Consider the following 17,905-nt stretch of genomic DNA (forward strand, 5'->3'; position numbering starts at 1 on the left):
TGTTGATTTAATAAAATTTAGTCATTTGTCAGTCATAAAATCAACCAAAGCCTCATTAATTGCGAAAACTTTCGATTGTAAGAAACACTTGGACGCATTTTACAACCATGGTTCGAAGGGCGCGAATCAGAAACAATGTTCTGTGTTTGTTTACATTTGAACCAAGGGTTCGATATTATATCGAATGACGAATCCATACTAAATCGCAGTCTGTTAAAATTGTGCAGTTTTGTAAAGCTTGGCTTGCACTTTTGCGGCTTTGCCGAAAAACAAGCTGAGAGACTAAACTTGTCCTCATTTTACTGTGAAAATCATTTGACTACGTGATACATAATTTTCGGTAAATAATTTGAGAAACTGATGAAAATTTCCTGAACTTATTAATGAGCAAAAACCTACTGAGAACGGATTCGGCGAAATAGGTCCCCAAAATTGGCAACGGAGTGCACGGAGCTTAAAAGAAGTCTGTATTTCCTCCTCCTGCTGCAGCGCTGTCCTGCTTAAATGTATTTCTTCTTCCTCTTCTTGTTCTAAACCGAGAATTCGTATGCGAGTCCGGTATAATTGCTGCCCCCTTTAGACTTGATATACGCTTGTCAGTCACACACTGAAAAAAGTTACGGGCTATATAGACATACCGTCCGTTCTGGGCTCAGAGGTCGAAAGTTTCGGGTGCTGGAGCCGTAGTTTCGATTTTTCCGGGTGCTACGCCCGGAACTTTTGGCCTCCAATCCCGGAACTTTCGGCCACTGAACCCAGAACGGACGGTATGTCTATAGAGCCAGTAACTTTTTTCAGTGTGTGACTGACAAGCGTATATCAAGTCTAAAGGGGGCAACAATTATACCGGACTCGCATACGAATTCTCGGTTTCTCCTCTCTCTTCGCTCTGCCAAAATGACCGACTTTGCCTACGGTGCGTCGACAGTTAGCTTAAGAGCGGAAAAACAGTTATGTCATACTTCTGCCCACGTATTGGGTATTCGGACGATCTCACTCCAGGCCTCTGCACGGGACGTAGGGCTCACCTACGTTAGAGTGAAGCGCGGTTGCCGCACAGTCGGGCACAAATCGACCACCAGACGAAATAACAATTGGAAGTATTTATGTTAAATGGAACTATGTGCGAGAGAAAAGATGGGGTGTGCTCGTTAGTGGTCGGGCCATAAGAATGAATGGAGATTTTAAAGCGCCAGTGACGTCAGCGGCAACCACCGAGGACGGATAGGACGGGGAGATCGGTGGCGGGACTCTTTAACTCGTGAGCTCTGTCCAGGAGGCTCTTGTCATATGTCCACGGCTCACGAGTTAGCCCTCAATTCATTTTGATTGAATGTCAAATCCCGCTTTTCCATTTTCTCAAGACGAACTATATCCACTTTACATTGTTTCTTATCCAGCTTCCACGAGCACACCCCACCTTTCCGCTTGCACGTAGTTCCTTTTAGCATAAGTTCGTCCAATTTAAATACAATAATGCTTTTATTCTCACCTGTGTTCCATAAGGAACACATGTAAAGTTTTGAAAAAATCAAACTTTAGCTCATAAATAAAAATTTTGCGTCAATAGTTTACGAGTTAGTGCTCAGTTCCTTTTGATTTGATGTCAAATCCCGTTATTCCATTTTCTCAAAAGGAACTATATCCACTTTTACATAGTTTCTTAAGCAGCTTGCACGAGCACACCCCATCTTCTCACTTGCACAAAGTTCCTTTTATCATAAATACGTCCAATTGAGTATCGTCAGCGAACTGATTTCTTTCAACCTTATCCACGTGACCAAAAAAAGAGAAAAAAGGGGGAAAATAAGAGAGGAAAACTAAAGTAAAATAAATTTGGCAAATTGACAACGTAGGAGCGTCGCGACGGGCGCGTAATCAGACGTGCGAGCTGATCCCACGAAGCATCGCTTTCAGTCCTGGCTCAAAGCTCGAGGCAAAGCTGCATGGCTGCCATAAACAAGAGATTATTTCTTCAGGGTCTATTGACAATGAGTCCCGATTCCCCTCATTGTTTCACGGAGTAATGCTCCACTCCTCTCAGCCTGCGCATTATCATCTATCAAAAGGATTGGCATTAATTTTCCGGAAATAGGTCCTCCGTCACGGCATTTGGTTTTGCTGATTGAATCTTTTACAGAATGCCCTATACACCAAAAAGAGCGCGTTCTAAATTAGACTACTCCTAGAAGTTATTTTCCTTACACAAAACCCAGTTGAAGCTACGCTAAAATTTTTGGGAAAATTACCCTTCTCATTCCTTGAAAGATCCAAAAATCCCTCTTTGACTCAAAATACTGATATTTTCGGGACCACGATTGAAAGATACAATTATGGTGGATATTCATTTTTCATGAGTTTCGGTCCTTAGTCATTGGCCAAAGTTCAGAGAACGATTTTCTCGAAAATTGTAGAGAAGGAAACAGCTCCCCGGAAATTTATTAGAAATTACGATGGACCCAAACTAAAGAACTCATCTGTGTTACCGAATAAAAGAAACGGTGGTTGACCCTACGCAGATCCAGGGGGAGAGGGGCCGTAGGAGGCGTTAAACCTCCCCGTTCGCCCCCAAAAAGAGGGGAAAACGGGAAAAAGAAAGAAGGAAGGTAGAAGGAAAGAACGGAAGAAAGAAGAAGAAAGGGCACAAGGGTAATTATTCGTGACAAAATTGACTCAAATTACATATTAGACGTTTAAAATGTCGAAAATTTCCTCGGGGACGTCACCCGGATCCCCCTTCTGCCCCCAGCGGTCGAAAAGTCCAGATCCGTCTATGTACTTGACGTCATCAATTTCATCGATGTAGTCTACGTCTTATCCCCAAAGAGAGAGACCGATTATCGATGGTCAAATATGTATGAATGGTCAGTTATTTTTGAACGGAGCTCGCAGAGACATAAACTTGTCAAACAAAAATTATATCTCAATTATTTAGAGCTGCACTTATTTGACCATTACTATTTGACCATTGATAGTCAAAACGGCAACAATGAATCAAAGCCCGATAGCATCGCCGTAATTCGTGGCTACCAAGCTACCAGTACCTAACCGGCCCGTACTGCTATGCTAAGGAGAAACGCCGTATGAACATTCGAGAGTTGCCAAAGTTCCCCGGATGAAACATGCATTTCTCAGGAAAGTTGTGCATATTTTTCCTTGAAATGTCCAGGTATTTTAGTTTTAATGGTGAATTTGCATGCAATTTTTTTGTTGCTTCATCCGGAAGTGCTCAAAAAGCTGATATCGAAGTATTTTTCATACTTTTTTTCTGGTATGGGAAATAGTATAAAAATAGGTTTTACATTGAGAATATGCTCCGCCTAGTGCCGTCATCTGGCGGCATTTCCCATTTAAACACACGTGTTTTAGTAGATTAGATCATTTTGTCATGTTTTCTCTAATAACTGTTAAATTTATGAACCAAACGTATCCCCGTGTTCACTCAGTAGTTTCCGCTTAAACACGAAATTCATCAAATTTCAGACACCTGCAAATTCTCTATTGCGAACAATATTGTCTGAAAAATTTGAAAAAAAATATTCATAATTTTTGCGGTGAATTCGATTTTTATTGGAGGAAATAAGGCAAGGTCTGAAGGCTCATACGGCGTTCTTCCTCTGCACGGCAGCACAGTGATGGAGAAACGGTTATGTTCCGATGATGGGATGGGAGCAAAGAAGGAAAATATGGTGATCCGGTCATGGCTAATGACGTGCAACTATGCCCGCACAGGCTCGCCGGTCATTGCCTGCAGTGGAATCGCCATTACTCAAAACACACTTATCAATATCCGCCGATTCGAATTATATTCGGCCCACGCACTCCGAGTGGGGTCCCGGTGGCCGGCTGGCGTCTGCGGCTGGGAGAAAGAGACGTGTTCTCCGCAACGCTTCTGCACGGACCTTACGGAACCGAAAGTTACCGTAACAGACGCTGTTAATGGTGACGTCATCATTGAGATTCTCAGCTACACTAATTAGGTCCAAAAAAATACCTCTTCGATGCTAACTATGAGAATAAATCAATACCCGTATCTGCAAAAGAGGAATTTTAAAAAATAGCTTTTAGCCCAACAGAATGACTGCGGGAGAGCACCTGTATGGGGAAAATACGGATATGTCGGTAATTTTGAGATTATTAGCCATGGAGCTTTTAAAGCCCAAAAGGGCAGCTGACCTTTAGATTCAAATCATCGAGAGTTATTATAACAGTTTTTACGACTCGTCGTTTGAAATCACATATGTGACCTAGTTTTGGCATGAATTTACCCATTTTCGCGGACGGACAATCATTTACGAACAATCTTGGCCATCTTCTTGTTATATTTTGATAGTGGAAACGGAAGATTGGGACCATTGAGAGAGGCTTTAGTCCAGTTTTTTTTTGAGTTAAAAGGTTGACTACCCTTTTAGGCCCATATTTTGACATGTCCGTACTCTCCTCATGCAGATACTCTAGATTGTATTATAGATTTAGTTTTTCGCTTTGTTTCTAACTCCCTTTGCAGATATATTTGCCCAGTTCAGTGACGTCCAATTACGTCAATGCGTTGCGAATGCTAAATCCTAACAAAAAATGACGCCGAAAAAAGGATACCATAACAGTGACCCAGTAACATTTCTTTCCATTCTGCCTTTTTTGCAATACCTCGAGGAAATATTGACGATTGCAAGTTTGTAATTGTCACGGCTGAGCGCAAATTCCAGCGAGAGAGGAGGTTCTTGAGATGTGGGTAAGGTGATAGCAGGTGGTGATTAAAGTTAATTATAGACAGGGAAAAAAATTGGGGGATTAGGTAAATGTTGCCACGTTAGATTTCTCAAATTACAGTAATTAAAAAGCAAAAAGTGAAAAAAGAAGGGGAAAAAATCCCACGAAAGGAAACGCTTTGCTAACAGCATGCCAAAAATATAGTACTTAACAATTAAGTTTTAGGTAAATCATACAGATGTTTGTACAGAACCTTCAAACTTACATAGAACTATTGAAACACTAGAGAGAACTATGTACTGCTTTCAGATAACACTATGTAATCTGAAAATAGTAGATTTTGTGCATCGATTAAATAATCTAAAATATATCCTCAGTTCCTCTTCTTTCTTTATCCTCTCAGTGTTAAACATTTGAGCGAATATTGTAGTTTATTATGAAAAAATTGGCAACATTTGCATACTTTGAATTTCGAGTGGCCATAAAATCGAAGCTGCACAGGCACGCGTTGGCAAAACTTAGGTAAACAAGTTAATGGCGGAAGCGTAATGATGATGGAACAACAGGCTCGCTTGGCGTTTATCAACTTATCGAAATTATACGAGCGAAAAAAAAGATTAATAACCGATAATGCACAGGTTAGCCGACCCCCGACCACTTATCACGGCCTCTTAACGCGATTTTCACGAAGTGGACTAAAAGGAATTTTTATTGCTGTTACATCCAAGGCAACCCTACTGATATATTTGCTCGTTACCTATTTGCGCAAGGAGAGTTTAACTGTTCAAGGCTGCCACCAAATGTAGAGGATGAAATTCCCTGACACATTTAGGTGTTTTCTGACATTTCCCAGACACATCTAGATGAAATTCCCTGACAATTAAAGATATGATAGATGGTCAAAAAGTCATGATAGAAATATTTTTCGGGCAAAAATGTTGTTTGAAACGTTAAATCTACTCTGCAAAAGAAATAAAGGTGCTCATCAATTTTTCCCTGACTTTTAAAAATTCCCTGACATTTTCAGGTATTCCCTGACTGCGGCCATCCTGTGTTTAGAGGTCCGCGAACTCTCATAACGTAGGAGATCCCCTTTAGCAAGGCCACGAATTTCAGAGATTTATTGGAGCTCGAGAGTTTGTTTCAGAGAAAATAAGCGACACCATCGTGTTTTTCGTGAAATTTTACAAGGATGGAGTCGCAAATCTCCATGGCATCCAAGAACTTCATTGCTCGTTAACTTCAGCTTCCAAAATCAGGCATTTGCGCCCACTACCGCGCTGTCGCTGGATTAACCGGATGGTCAATGACTTGCCGCGTCAGGTGACGGTCCCACAGAGAGCGCGCGACGGGAAGTTCACCGCGCGAAGTTATTATAATCATGCAGCATATTCGTACGACTGGGTGCAATGAATATGAACTTGTTCATTGACGTATATATGTACGTTGGCGCATCTTCTTGTCTGTGGCAACAAGTGAGTTTTAAATGTATTTCACCCGGTCGCGCAGCCAACTTTGCGTCGCGCGCTGCCTGTGAAACCGCGACCTCAAGACGCGCACACCGGCACATGCACCCGAGGAAGTTTCGCCATCCACGCATTTACACATTCACACCATCACTTGTTTGAACATTCACACCTTCGAAGTCTCCGCATTCACACTCATCTCGTGCAGAGAACGTTGCCATTCTTAAGAGCAATGAAGAATTTGCAGGGTCTGAAATTTGATGAATTTCGTTTTTGAGTGGAAAGTATTAAGTAAACTGAACACGAGGATACTCTTGATTCATTAATTGAACAATTATTGGAGAAGATATGACAAAATTATCTAATCTGCTAATGTGCATGTTCAAATGGGAAATGCCGCTGGATGACGTCACTTGGCAGTGCATCTTCTCATCTATCAATCTACTTTTATACCATCTTCGCATCTCCCATATCAACAAAAAATTACAGAAAATACTCCGGAATCATTACTGAAACACTTTCAGATTGAGGCAGCAAAAACTTTACTTGCATTGAATTAATTCTTCGAACGAGGGCTTGAAACCATTGCAACTTTTCCAAATTTTCATTGACTGAGGGGTCACTTTTGTGAAGTTGGTTGATATACCAAATTAGTTCCAGGGGCGGGAGGCGGCAGGGGGTTTGCTCATATAATTTAATAACTTTTTAGAGACGATATCCTCATGTCATCCATACATACGAAAATGAATTCCCGTAGTAATCATACATGTTCCTTTGGACTTACGCTCTTATGTGAATAAATATTTGAGTTTCCTCTCTGATCGATCGGCCATGAGGCTATTGTGAGCCATTCGGTGATTCAAAAGAGGAGGGACTAAAATTTGAAGATAATCGGTGTTCAGCTCCTGTGTCAAAATTGCCAGTAGTTGGCCTTGGGAATCGCTCAGAATCTAGTCAGTGGGTAGAATAAGCACGTTTTAAGTGATTGCTAGCTTGAAAAATATTCAATTGTCTTCAATCAGCTCAAATTATAATGAAGTCAAAAATCTGGACGGGTCTTCAGGAGACTCTAAAGGTTTCAGCTGACAAAAATATGTTCGATCTTCTGACATCTACCAGAAGTTATGATAATAATTGAGAGTCTGTTTGTTTTCTCAAACGCCTGCCATTTTTGGAGAAAATGAAATGTTTCTTGTTAAATTTAGACGGGAAATATTCGAAATTTGGCGGAGAAACGCACCAGTCAATAATTTGGACGTATTTACGCTATGAGAAACTATATTTCACGCAAACTCTACGCACATAGTTCCTTTTAGCATAAAGACGTTCATTTCAAATTAACATGAACAAATATTAGTATTAAATTAGTGAAATTCGAAAAAAATACTTGTGAGGAGCCTAATATTCCGAATCTTTTCATCCAATTGCATTTGAAACCATTATTTCTAGACAGATATCAGCGAAATAATATATGAAATCATGAAAAAGAACTTTCGTGTTGCAATTTCTAGGCTGTCGTGGGTGCGAAGCCGTCAACCTTGGTGGCAAAGTGTCAAAGCAGCGATGCTTGCGGTAACCGCAATGCGCCGGCCGGCCGGTTCGTGCGGAAAAAAGCACTGCACGTCGCTCGATCGTCAAGCCACCTGCAGTGACCGGGTTGCACTCGACAGATTTTTCGAGGAAAATCATTGAAAGCGAATGAAATAGTAGAATTTCACGAGGCGAGAGTTTTCCGACCGAACAATGGGGAGATTTCACACGCCGAGTTATGTCTTTTAGTTTCGCCGATGCGTTGTGTCCGTTTGGATTTTTTCGAGGACAAATGACACGGAAAACATGAGCAGATGTTGCGAAGCATAGAATGTCGAACACGTGGTGCTTTAAGATCAAACACTGAGGGTGGAAGCGGAGGAGTTGTGTATCATTTGACATTCTCGAGATGTTTCCGTGAAGTTTTAGATCGTCCTTTTTCTCTTCACGGTGTGGCAGAGAATTTGAGCGCAGGCACGGATCTTTATGGTACGGAATTTCGACAATGCGTTTGAAATGCCATCTTAAGAGAGAACTGAGATTTTGAAAAAATTAATGCACAATTTTCTCGACCGAAGTTTTTTTTCCAGGGTGATGGCAGGGGTCCGCTATGGGCACACCTATAAACTTGCATTTACCATAGCAAATCCATGGAAAATATCTGAACAACTTTCCTGACATATTATGGGGTCTTACGCTGTGAGTAGGTTCCGTTACAACCAGGTTTCACTGTTCATGTTTTTTGTGAAAATCCGCAATCCTATCGTCAAGCTAAGGCTGTCATACTGGGGAAGAACGCCGTATGAGCCTTAAGACGTTGCCATTCCCTTCATGAGGACTCGCATTTTCATAGAAATTTATCAATATTTTTCTCCACTTTTTTAAGAGAATTTTGTTTGCAATCTGAACCTAAGTATAGGTATATGGAAAGTTTTAAAACAAATTACTCAAACCTTTCCTCAAAAAACACAAGAAACCGACAACCGAGGCTGAAAACAACAGCTTGTTGAGTCTTGTTTATAGCATTAGCTGCCCATTTTCTAGTGTTTTTCAGTTGAATTATTCGGGCTACTTCTGTGCATGTGTTGGCCTTTCTTCAAAAAAAGAACGTTTTATTGGAGGAACTTTGGCAACCATCGAATGGTCATACGGCGTTGTTCCTTAGCACGGCAAAAGTGGGTTATAACAAATCCTAGGGCCGGGCTTTATACCAAAATAACACAGGGCTGCCACAGAATTTAAAAAATGACATTCTCTGGAAGGATAGGGGGCAATGGCGATTGGGCGTCGCAGAGCGCGAGGCGGCGCTATAAAAGCGACTTTATGTATGTACATTCTCTGGTATTTCCCTGATTTCTTTGTCACATTTTGGTAGGGCGCAACCCATTTCGGCAAATTTTACCCATTTCGGCAAAAAAGAAAGTAGAAGTTTCGGCAAAATTATATCAGCACATCGAGGGGGAAATCGGACCGATTCGGCAAAAGACCAATATCAGTAAGCTCACAGAAAGTTTCAGAAAAAATGCCCAATTCGGCACGAAAGCTGACATCGGTGCGATTAGAGGAATGAATGTAATCGTGAACTGATCTCAAATGTTGGGTTGAACTTTGTCCTAAGGTGACCGCGGCTGTCTATTATCATTTGTAGGTATGAACATCACTTTGGACGTGGTAAACAAGTTGCCATTCAGTTCGATTTTATCGTCGGTACACGAAAGAAGAATCGCTCATACGATTAATGACTACTGTGATATTTCGTGTTTTTTTTTACATTTTAACGACTGTGATTCCAAACCAAACGCTGAGAACGCCTTCAAATCAGGCGATACTTCTCGCTTCTCCGGGAAGTTAGTTTAGTTGCGTGACCCAACCGAACGCTTTGAACGCCTTCAAATCTGGCGATACTTCTCGCTTCTCCGGGAAGTTAGTTTAGTTGCGTGACCCAACCAAACGCTTTGAACGCCTTCAAATCTGGCGATACTTCCTCGCTTCTCCAGGAGGTTAGTTTAGTTGCGTGACCCAATCGAACGCTTTGAACGCCTTCAAATCAGGCAATACTTCTCGCTTCTCCGGGAGGTTAGTTTAGTTGCGTGACCCAACCGAACGCTTAGAACGCCTTCAAATCTATTCAAATAAGATGCTGCCGTTTTCATCTGGGGCAATGTTGGTGGCGGGACGTAAAAAAAAGTAAAGTCCTGGTTGAAGCTTACAAAGACGCGCAAAGTGAGAATGGAAAATGGACAAGTCCGTTTTCCCCCTCAATGTGCTGAAATAATTTTGCCGAAACGTCTACTTTCTTTTTTGCCGAAATGGGTAAAATTTGCCGAAATGAGAATCACCCATTTTGATAAAATTCCCTGATAATTTAGAATATGCCAGATGCTCAAAAAGACATGATTTGAAATAGTTTTCAGGCAAATTTCAGTGTTCTAAACGTCAAATCCAGTCTTGAAAAGAAATAAAAGTGCCTTCACATTTTCATCATTTTCCCTGACATTTCCAGGTATTCTCCGGCTTTTAAAAAATTCCCTGACACTTCCCGGTTTTCCCTGGCTTTTTCAAAATTCCCTTAAAATTTTGGTATTCCCTAGCTGACTGTGGCAACTCTGTGTTCCTCAGCACAACAGAAGCGGGTGCTAACTGCTAACAAATCCTGGGCTATATTCCAAAATAACATCATGCAGCAAATTTTTGCCACACTGAAAAAAAAAACACATTGGATCTGGAGTCCAGACTCTTGAAAACATTGACAAGAAAAATGACTCTTGATTCAATCAGATTTAAGCTTAAATCAAAAGGAAATCCGCTCAAATTAAGAAGCTTGGTTCTTGATTTAAGCTTAAATCTGATTGAATCAAGAGTATTTTTTTCTTGTCCATGTTATTAAGAGTCTGGACTCTAGATCCAATGTGTTTTTTTTCCAGTGCAGGGAAGACGTAGAAAATGAGACACTGACCTTTTTTGCTATTCCAGTAGATTCGCTGAAGAACGTAAGCGGCGGCGATTAGGCCGAAAGTAATGACGAGCGTGCCGAGGACGGCGGCGAAGATGGTGGCGCCGGTGTAGCAGGCGTCGTCGGGGGGCGGCGCGCCCTCCACTCCGGGGGCCGAGAGGGCGACAGTGACGAGGGAGAGGGCGCCGAGGGGCACCGCGCGGAATTCCATTTTCAGCCGCTGTGCTCGCACTCGTGACACCGCACTCGCATGCTTCGACCGATCGAACGGGGGTGACTCACACTCCGATCGCCCACGCCCCAAACACCTGTCAACAAACACAGAAACACACGTTTAGAGTGCGGCTAAAAAAGTGTCAGGGGTTATCCCCTAAAATTGTGGCACTACCCCAATTTGAATCAGTGAGAACGAAAACACACCAACTCGAAAAAATGAAAATAATCAAACACACACAAAACTGCACAGTAAGTGAAGGAGTTAGTCAAAGGCACAGATTTTTGGTGCCGAAATACAAGTAGTCAAGGACACTTAAAAGGTCCATATTGGAACAGATGCGCTAACATCAATGACCTTCATGAAAACTGGCTGTCTTTAATAAAACTTAAGTATTTTCGAGATACCGAGTTGGTGTGAGCTACTTCAGTGATTTCGTCAACCACAGGGGTGGTTGAATTTGCATTTTTTTTAGTGTAAAATCTACATTAAAAGATGTCGGACACTTTCTTTAACTATACAAAACAATTAACTCAGTAATTTAAAATTTTTCCTCGAAACTGAAACAGGTTACGCAGACACTTTGCGACTAATTTCTGCAATACATATAAGGAAAATTGCCGTATATAAGAAATAAAGAAGAAGAAAAACCTTAAATTTATCAGCACGGTTAAACAGAATAAACAATGCTCACTTCCAGTCGCGTAATCTTGACAGCTGATGATATTGGTCAAGGTTTCGCCGTTTACCTACTTATGAGTAATCAAGCCAGTCGGTCATGAAAATACTGGAAAAGCAAGTTTTTCGCCGCACTGCTTTGAAAGTCGTCCCACCCGTCGTTGATGTTTTTAGAGACTGCCAATGAGTGAACTTGGTGGCAAGACCACAAAATAATATGCACTCAGTGGAGAGAATGTTATTGTATTCCCAGCGCACTTCAAGACAGAACTCAAGAATAAATTGACTCTGTGAGCTCTCGGAATGCATCGTCAAAATTGAGTTCCTATTTAGACCACATTACGCGATTTCGAACTGCAATTCCTGGCTCAGTGTAGAAACAATATGTGTGTTCTATTAGTTTCTCTAGGCGTATAAGAGTTTTTACGGATGAGCCAAAAACTGTAGTTCCTAATTGAAAAATGGAGTCCATTTTGCCTTTGAATCCCCATGCATACAGAAATTGATACTCTACATTGCAGCGTAGCAACATTTTTTTTTTTCTTTTTTTCGATGAGAAAGAAGTCAACTGTATGGCTTGAAATTTTTGCGGAATATTCTGCTGACAGAGAAGAAAAATCAAAGAAGTTTTTGAGAAATTTAGTCGACTAATTTTCCAATGAAGACAAGGGGAGCGAGAAAGTAAAAAAATGAAGTACCGCAGGAAGTCTGCAACGTCGCAAACAGAGATACGTGGTTTCGCACTTCGGCCATCAATACACGGAGAAAAAAACTTCGTGCATGAGACCCGAAGTTGAGGTCATGTGGATCTCTGAAGTTTCCGGATCACGCATCCAAAAACTTGAGCTCCTACTGCCGAAGTTCGGGTCAAACATCTGAAGTACTTAGGTATGTACCGGATACTTCAGATGTGTGAACCGAATCCTTCAGTATGTACCTAAGTACTTCAAATGTCTGACCCGAACTTCGGCAGCTGGACCTCAAGTTTTCGGATGCGAGTTCCGAAAACTTCAGAGATCCATATGACCTCAACTTCGCGGCCCATGCACGAAGTTTTTTTCTCCGTGTATGGTGAGTCAACATCTGGCAACGTGGAAGCGACACTACGGCACTGCCCTGCATTCCGCCGACGTGACGTCGCAATCAATAGTGGAAATAACACGGCAGAAAAAAAATCAAAAGGAGAAAAAAAGGAGAACGATGACACGGGGATCGGGATGTGTTTACAATTTAGCGGCGCGGCGAGACGCTCGTAGTAAAAGTGGTCGGAGTAATGAGTCGGCGAGGAAAAATGACACCGCGATGCATGTAATCACCTTTAATTGATCGGCAAACGATTTTCCGATTTTTTCCGCGCTCGTTGCGTAATAACGCGCGAGCCACCGCGTGGAGTGGTCTGCTGACTCCGAGAACTTGCCCCGAGATAAACGAGGGATACGGCGCCAGTGTCTGCGTGGCTCCGGAAAACCTGGAGTAATAGTACTGAGTATTGCCAGGTCGGTGCCAGTCTCTGATTGGTCTCTCCCGGATTCACTGAACAAGAAATGGATATGTTGCATGTGTGAAGAATTTGCGATTGTACTACTGATTCTTTCGTAAAAGTTCGCGAGAAACACGATGGTGTCACTGGTTTTCTCTTAAATTAAAGCCCAAGCTCAAAAAAAGCTCTCAAGTTGAGGCCGAAATGGAGGGGATATCCCACGCTATCCTGAGAGTCCACCCCTACATCAAGACAAACTCTCCATGCAAGGATAGGGAGCAAATACATTAGCAGGGTTGCCGTGTTTTCGGTTCCATAGTCTCCAAATAAAATGGCAGCCCTGTCAATATATTTGCTCCCTATCTTTGCATGGAGAGTTTGTCTTCATGTAGAGGTGGACTCTCAGGATAGCGTGGGATACCACATCCATTTTGGTCTCAACTTGAGAGCTTTTTTTGAGCTTGGGAGTTGATTTCAGAGAAAACCAGTGGCACCATCGTGTTTCTCGCGAACTTTTACATAGATATCAGTAGTCAAATCGCAAATTCCTCTCACATGCAACATCCACATTACGGGTTTTAGCGGCGTACCGTCCGTTCCTGGCTCAGAGGCCGAAAGTTCCGGGTGCTGGAGCCGCAGTTTTTATTGCTCCGGGTGCTACGCCCGGAGCTTTCGGCCTATGAGCCCAGAACGCGGACGGTTAATCTATATATAGCCCGTAAGAACGGCCTCCACGACTGAAGTTAATTTCATTAGTGCACGCGACAACGTTACGGACAAAGTTTCAAGTTCTTAGGCTTCAAATATTTTTTCACAAGTTTGTATGGTAGAAAAAATGTGTGGCCAGGGGCCAGCTGCATTCAAAGCTATGCTATGCTAATAGCTCATTTTCCCCCCAAGATGTGACCCCGCGCACTTCTTATTAAGTCAATCCAACCGGACTTATCTACATTTTTCATTGCCAAAAGTTGCAATTCGTTTAAAAAAAAAACTTCCATCAGATCCGTCGCAATATGACTCAAAAATACTCCCGTGTAGCTTGGGTCGGATGTACTCACACTTGGCAACAAAGTGGCCTTGACCAGACAGACGATTGCATAGCCGAATCATCCGCGGCCGGCTCATTGGAGAGACCCAAGCGAAAATAATCTATCTGCTATTGTTCGCCCGTGTAGATAGATGCTTTTCGCTTAAGTGCACCCGATTGTTGAGCCGCTGGCTCAGAGCTACCGGCTCATTACAGGCATTTTAATTGCCGCCGTCGCGTCGCTCTCTGCCAGCCAATCACGGCACTGCTGGTTTTTCTCCACCCCTGCCTTACTCCTCGATCCGATTATACATTCACAATTATTTATTTACTGCCTCATTCTCGCTATTTAATGCTGTTTTTGTTGTGTCATCTAGCGACGTACGAAGACTAACACTTCGTGGCGTTTATGATCGTGCTTGACGTCATATAGATTTGGCGGCCAACATTATCAAAAGTTGCATTGTTTATCAATTGTTACTACTGTCTAATACAAATGCTACTTACTAATTGTTGTTTTTATAAATTAAGTTATGGTCCTTGTGTTTAAAACTTTGTAACGACCCTGACGATGAAGCCTAGACTTCGAAAAGCTTCAGCCTGTTATTCTTATTCATGCAATAAAAAGTAAGTTTTTCCATCAAAATTGTTACATTAATCCTAGCACTTCGCTTCTTACATTTGAATATACAAAAATGTTCCTTCGTTGTGATTATTACATTTTCAAGGATTCAGTTCAGAGGAAAAGAGAACATTTTTGAGAGGTAAAACGCGGTCATTTTTCAGGTAGACCGTGTTCAGGGGAAATGAAACGAGTGCGTTACTGAGTCTTTGTTAGATTCTTTCCACCGGCAAGTAAACTCTTGTTCGCTTGGTAAATGCAACACATTCAAGCATAAAAAGTGATAGTTGATTTGTATATGGCAGAAAAATATTCAGAATTTCAATGCGAAAATGAATATATCCGGACGGAATACTTGTTTCTGCAAGGAGGTGAAGGAGAAGAGGGAAAAAGAACACGGTCAAATAAAATATAAAAATAACATCACGTTTTTTGTGCTGTTTTCACGGTTGATTCATAAAAAAAACTGGCCCGACAGCCCTGCACTTACTTAATTCGTTCATTCTTTGCGGTGAGAACAATGAAATAGACTGATTAGCTAGACATAATCCGAGTTGCTTATTGAAACATTGGCCACAAAAAAATCAATCTTGGGGAGAGTGTGCTAAAATTTTAGATTTCATTAACTTTGAATGCACTGTGACTTACTTATTGTGACTACTCCGTGGTTTGCGGTTAAGACTTCACGGTTGACATTAGCATGGGACTATGATGAGTTCTCAGAACAGTAGAAAGTGACATTTATACACTGGCCCACATTGGTTTAAATAATCAATGAATTTTTAGCTAGTGTATTTCGAGCTTCTTAAATTGCACATATATTTTGTAAAATAGCATTTGCTGAGTTAGATAAAAACACGTGAAAAAATGTTTTATTAGAAGATTCTTGAAAATTGGCGACACCGTTTTCCCTCCATTTAAATGTATGTAAAAAGTCGATTCTTGATGAGGCAGCTTGCCTCACCTTCAATCGATATTTTCAGTGGTTTTAAAAGGAGATAAAACAGCGTTGCCAACTTGCATCATCCCCATTTCATAAGATACTGATGCGGGGTCTCTAAAATATATACTGCCGTGCTAAGGAAAAACGCCGTATGAGCGTTCAGGTGTTGCCATATTTCCTTCAATAAAAACCTAATTTCCTGAGAAAATTGTGAGCATTTTTTGTCAATTTTTTCAAAAAATATTGTTTACAATTGAGTCTAAAATATCTGAAGATTTTAAGATAAAATATGCATAACTTTCCTCAAAATCACACGTTTTCTTCGAGGAAATTTGGCAACTCTCGAAAGTTCGTACGGCGTTTCTCCTTAGCACGGCAGTATAGTCTCCGGTTAAACCCGTCTCAATTACTACACATCTAAATCACAGATGAGATACTTTCCGAAGAACAAATAAAATCTTGACGATTATTCCGGATCACAAGAGAGCTTCCGGCGCAGGGTCGCTATCCACGATACTCCGGTACAATTCGTGGCGGACTTCCGACTCGAGCTTTGAGCCTCCATCAAAGAATCCTGACTCAAAGACTTGATCCTGGCCAAGAGGCAGTCCCCCGATTCTGCCGAAGGCGCCGTCTCGGCCGCGTTCGAATCGTCCACCTCGGGCGCCAGAGCCTGGATCTCCTCTCTCGTCAGAGTGAACGTCTTCCCCTCCGAGATGACCCTCTTCGACGAGCCACCGGTCGTTGACGATTTACAAGACGACTTGCTCTTACTCCTGCTCCGACCCCTCCAGTTCAAGACGAAATCCTTGATCTGCGAGATCTTTGTCTCCTCCGTCCCCGGCCCGTTGCTCTCGGAGCAGCGGCAAACGGAGTTGTCAGAGTCCAACAGGAGATCGTCCCTCGAGAAGTCCTGTCTATCGTCCCAGGACGTTGCTGCTTTGATGATCGAGATATCTACCTCCCTTCTAGGAGGACTCTCTTCCGCATCTCTGTCCTCGAACCGCACTTTACTACTCGAGCTTTTTCTAGTTTCGATGTTCCGCGAGGAATCGTCCCTTTGCGCGGACTTGACGACAACTTCCGGAGGCGAGTTTTCAGGGTCCGGCGGTGGAGGAGTCCAACCGGTCGATCCCGACACGCTTATGGCCAGCCCACGCACTTTCCTCTCGAGCCGTTTGTACTTCAGTTGGAGGATCTGCAGGGCCTCAGCATCGCGCTCGTGGTCGCCGCGTATTTCGGCCAGGTCCGCTTTGGCCCTTTCGTGGTCGCTTTTCAGCTTCTCTATGAGATCATCTTTATTCGCGACTTCATCTTGGAGTCTTTTCAATTCGGTGGCCAAACGCTCGTTGATTTGAGTCAGCGTTTCGACTTTGCCCCTACAACGGGCGCGGACCCTTCGAGTGTACGAGACCGTTTGGTGGAGTCTCGTTCGCATTGCTTCTACTTCTTGCTTCGAGCGCGCCACGAGGGAGTTGGTTTTCTGGATCGTCTTTTTATTCAACTCTCGGATCGATAATAAAGCTGCCAGGGATTCGTCTTTGTCCCGCCTCAATTTTTCAGCCTCGACGGCCAATTTTCGCAGCCGTAGGATTTGGCTGTGGATGTTTTTCACCTCCTGGAGCCTGGCCACGTAATTGTACATTTTTTTATCGTGGGGTAATGTCACTGGAGGTGCCGATTCGTTCATCGTTTCCATTGACGCGTGGATCTGATAGGTCTGGGACTTCACGTCAGAGAGCGCTGCAGGTAGTTAGCTGGATATGAGCAGCATTCATAAATTGATGCCCGTTACCATGGTTTCGTGCTAAATTTTCTCCGCAGGAGTAATGACTGGATCTGAGGTTAGTTTTCGAAATCGTTTTTTAGAATTTTGTAACCCAAAATGTAGAGTAGTGGTTATTTACTAAATTCATACAAATTCGGCCTTTTACACTGATAGATTTACAACACGAACGCAAATACACACTAAATTTACACCGTTTGGAGTTCGAAAACTTTACAATTTTTTTTGAAGATCAACATCAGAAACTTCATCATCATTTACCATACTGGTCCTACTTTTCTTGTATTTCATAAAAACTTGAATAAGTATTTAAGAAAATTCATGGCTCGAAGATAGATCGAACTCTTCGGGCTGATTGTGGGTTCACTTTGGCACAGCGCTAGGGCGTGTTCAAGAACCAATTATTGGATCTCATTTAAAGATGAGCCATCATTTTTGGTTCATCCATAAAACCACTTATGTGGGTAGGTAAAATACTGACACAAATGTTGTTTCT

At 42.3% G+C, this 17,905-nt stretch overlaps 1 protein-coding gene across 3 annotated transcripts in view; it reads right to left on the minus strand.

Moving 5' to 3' along the window:
* Positions 1 to 17,905, minus strand: part of LOC109032074 (uncharacterized) — a 214,691-nt gene that overhangs the window by 136,718 nt on the left and 60,068 nt on the right. For all 3 annotated transcript variants that reach the window (XM_072303028.1, XM_072303027.1, XM_019044010.2), the window contains one exon: positions 10,663 to 10,967. In XM_072303028.1, coding sequence (XP_072159129.1) covers positions 10,663 to 10,870 — 208 coding nt within the window. In that variant the 5' untranslated portion in view covers positions 10,871 to 10,967. The remainder of the gene's footprint in view (positions 1 to 10,662; positions 10,968 to 17,905) is intronic.

Source organism: Bemisia tabaci, chromosome 7 (genome assembly GCF_918797505.1).
Source record: "Bemisia tabaci chromosome 7, PGI_BMITA_v3".
NCBI lineage: Eukaryota > Metazoa > Arthropoda > Insecta > Hemiptera > Aleyrodidae > Bemisia > Bemisia tabaci.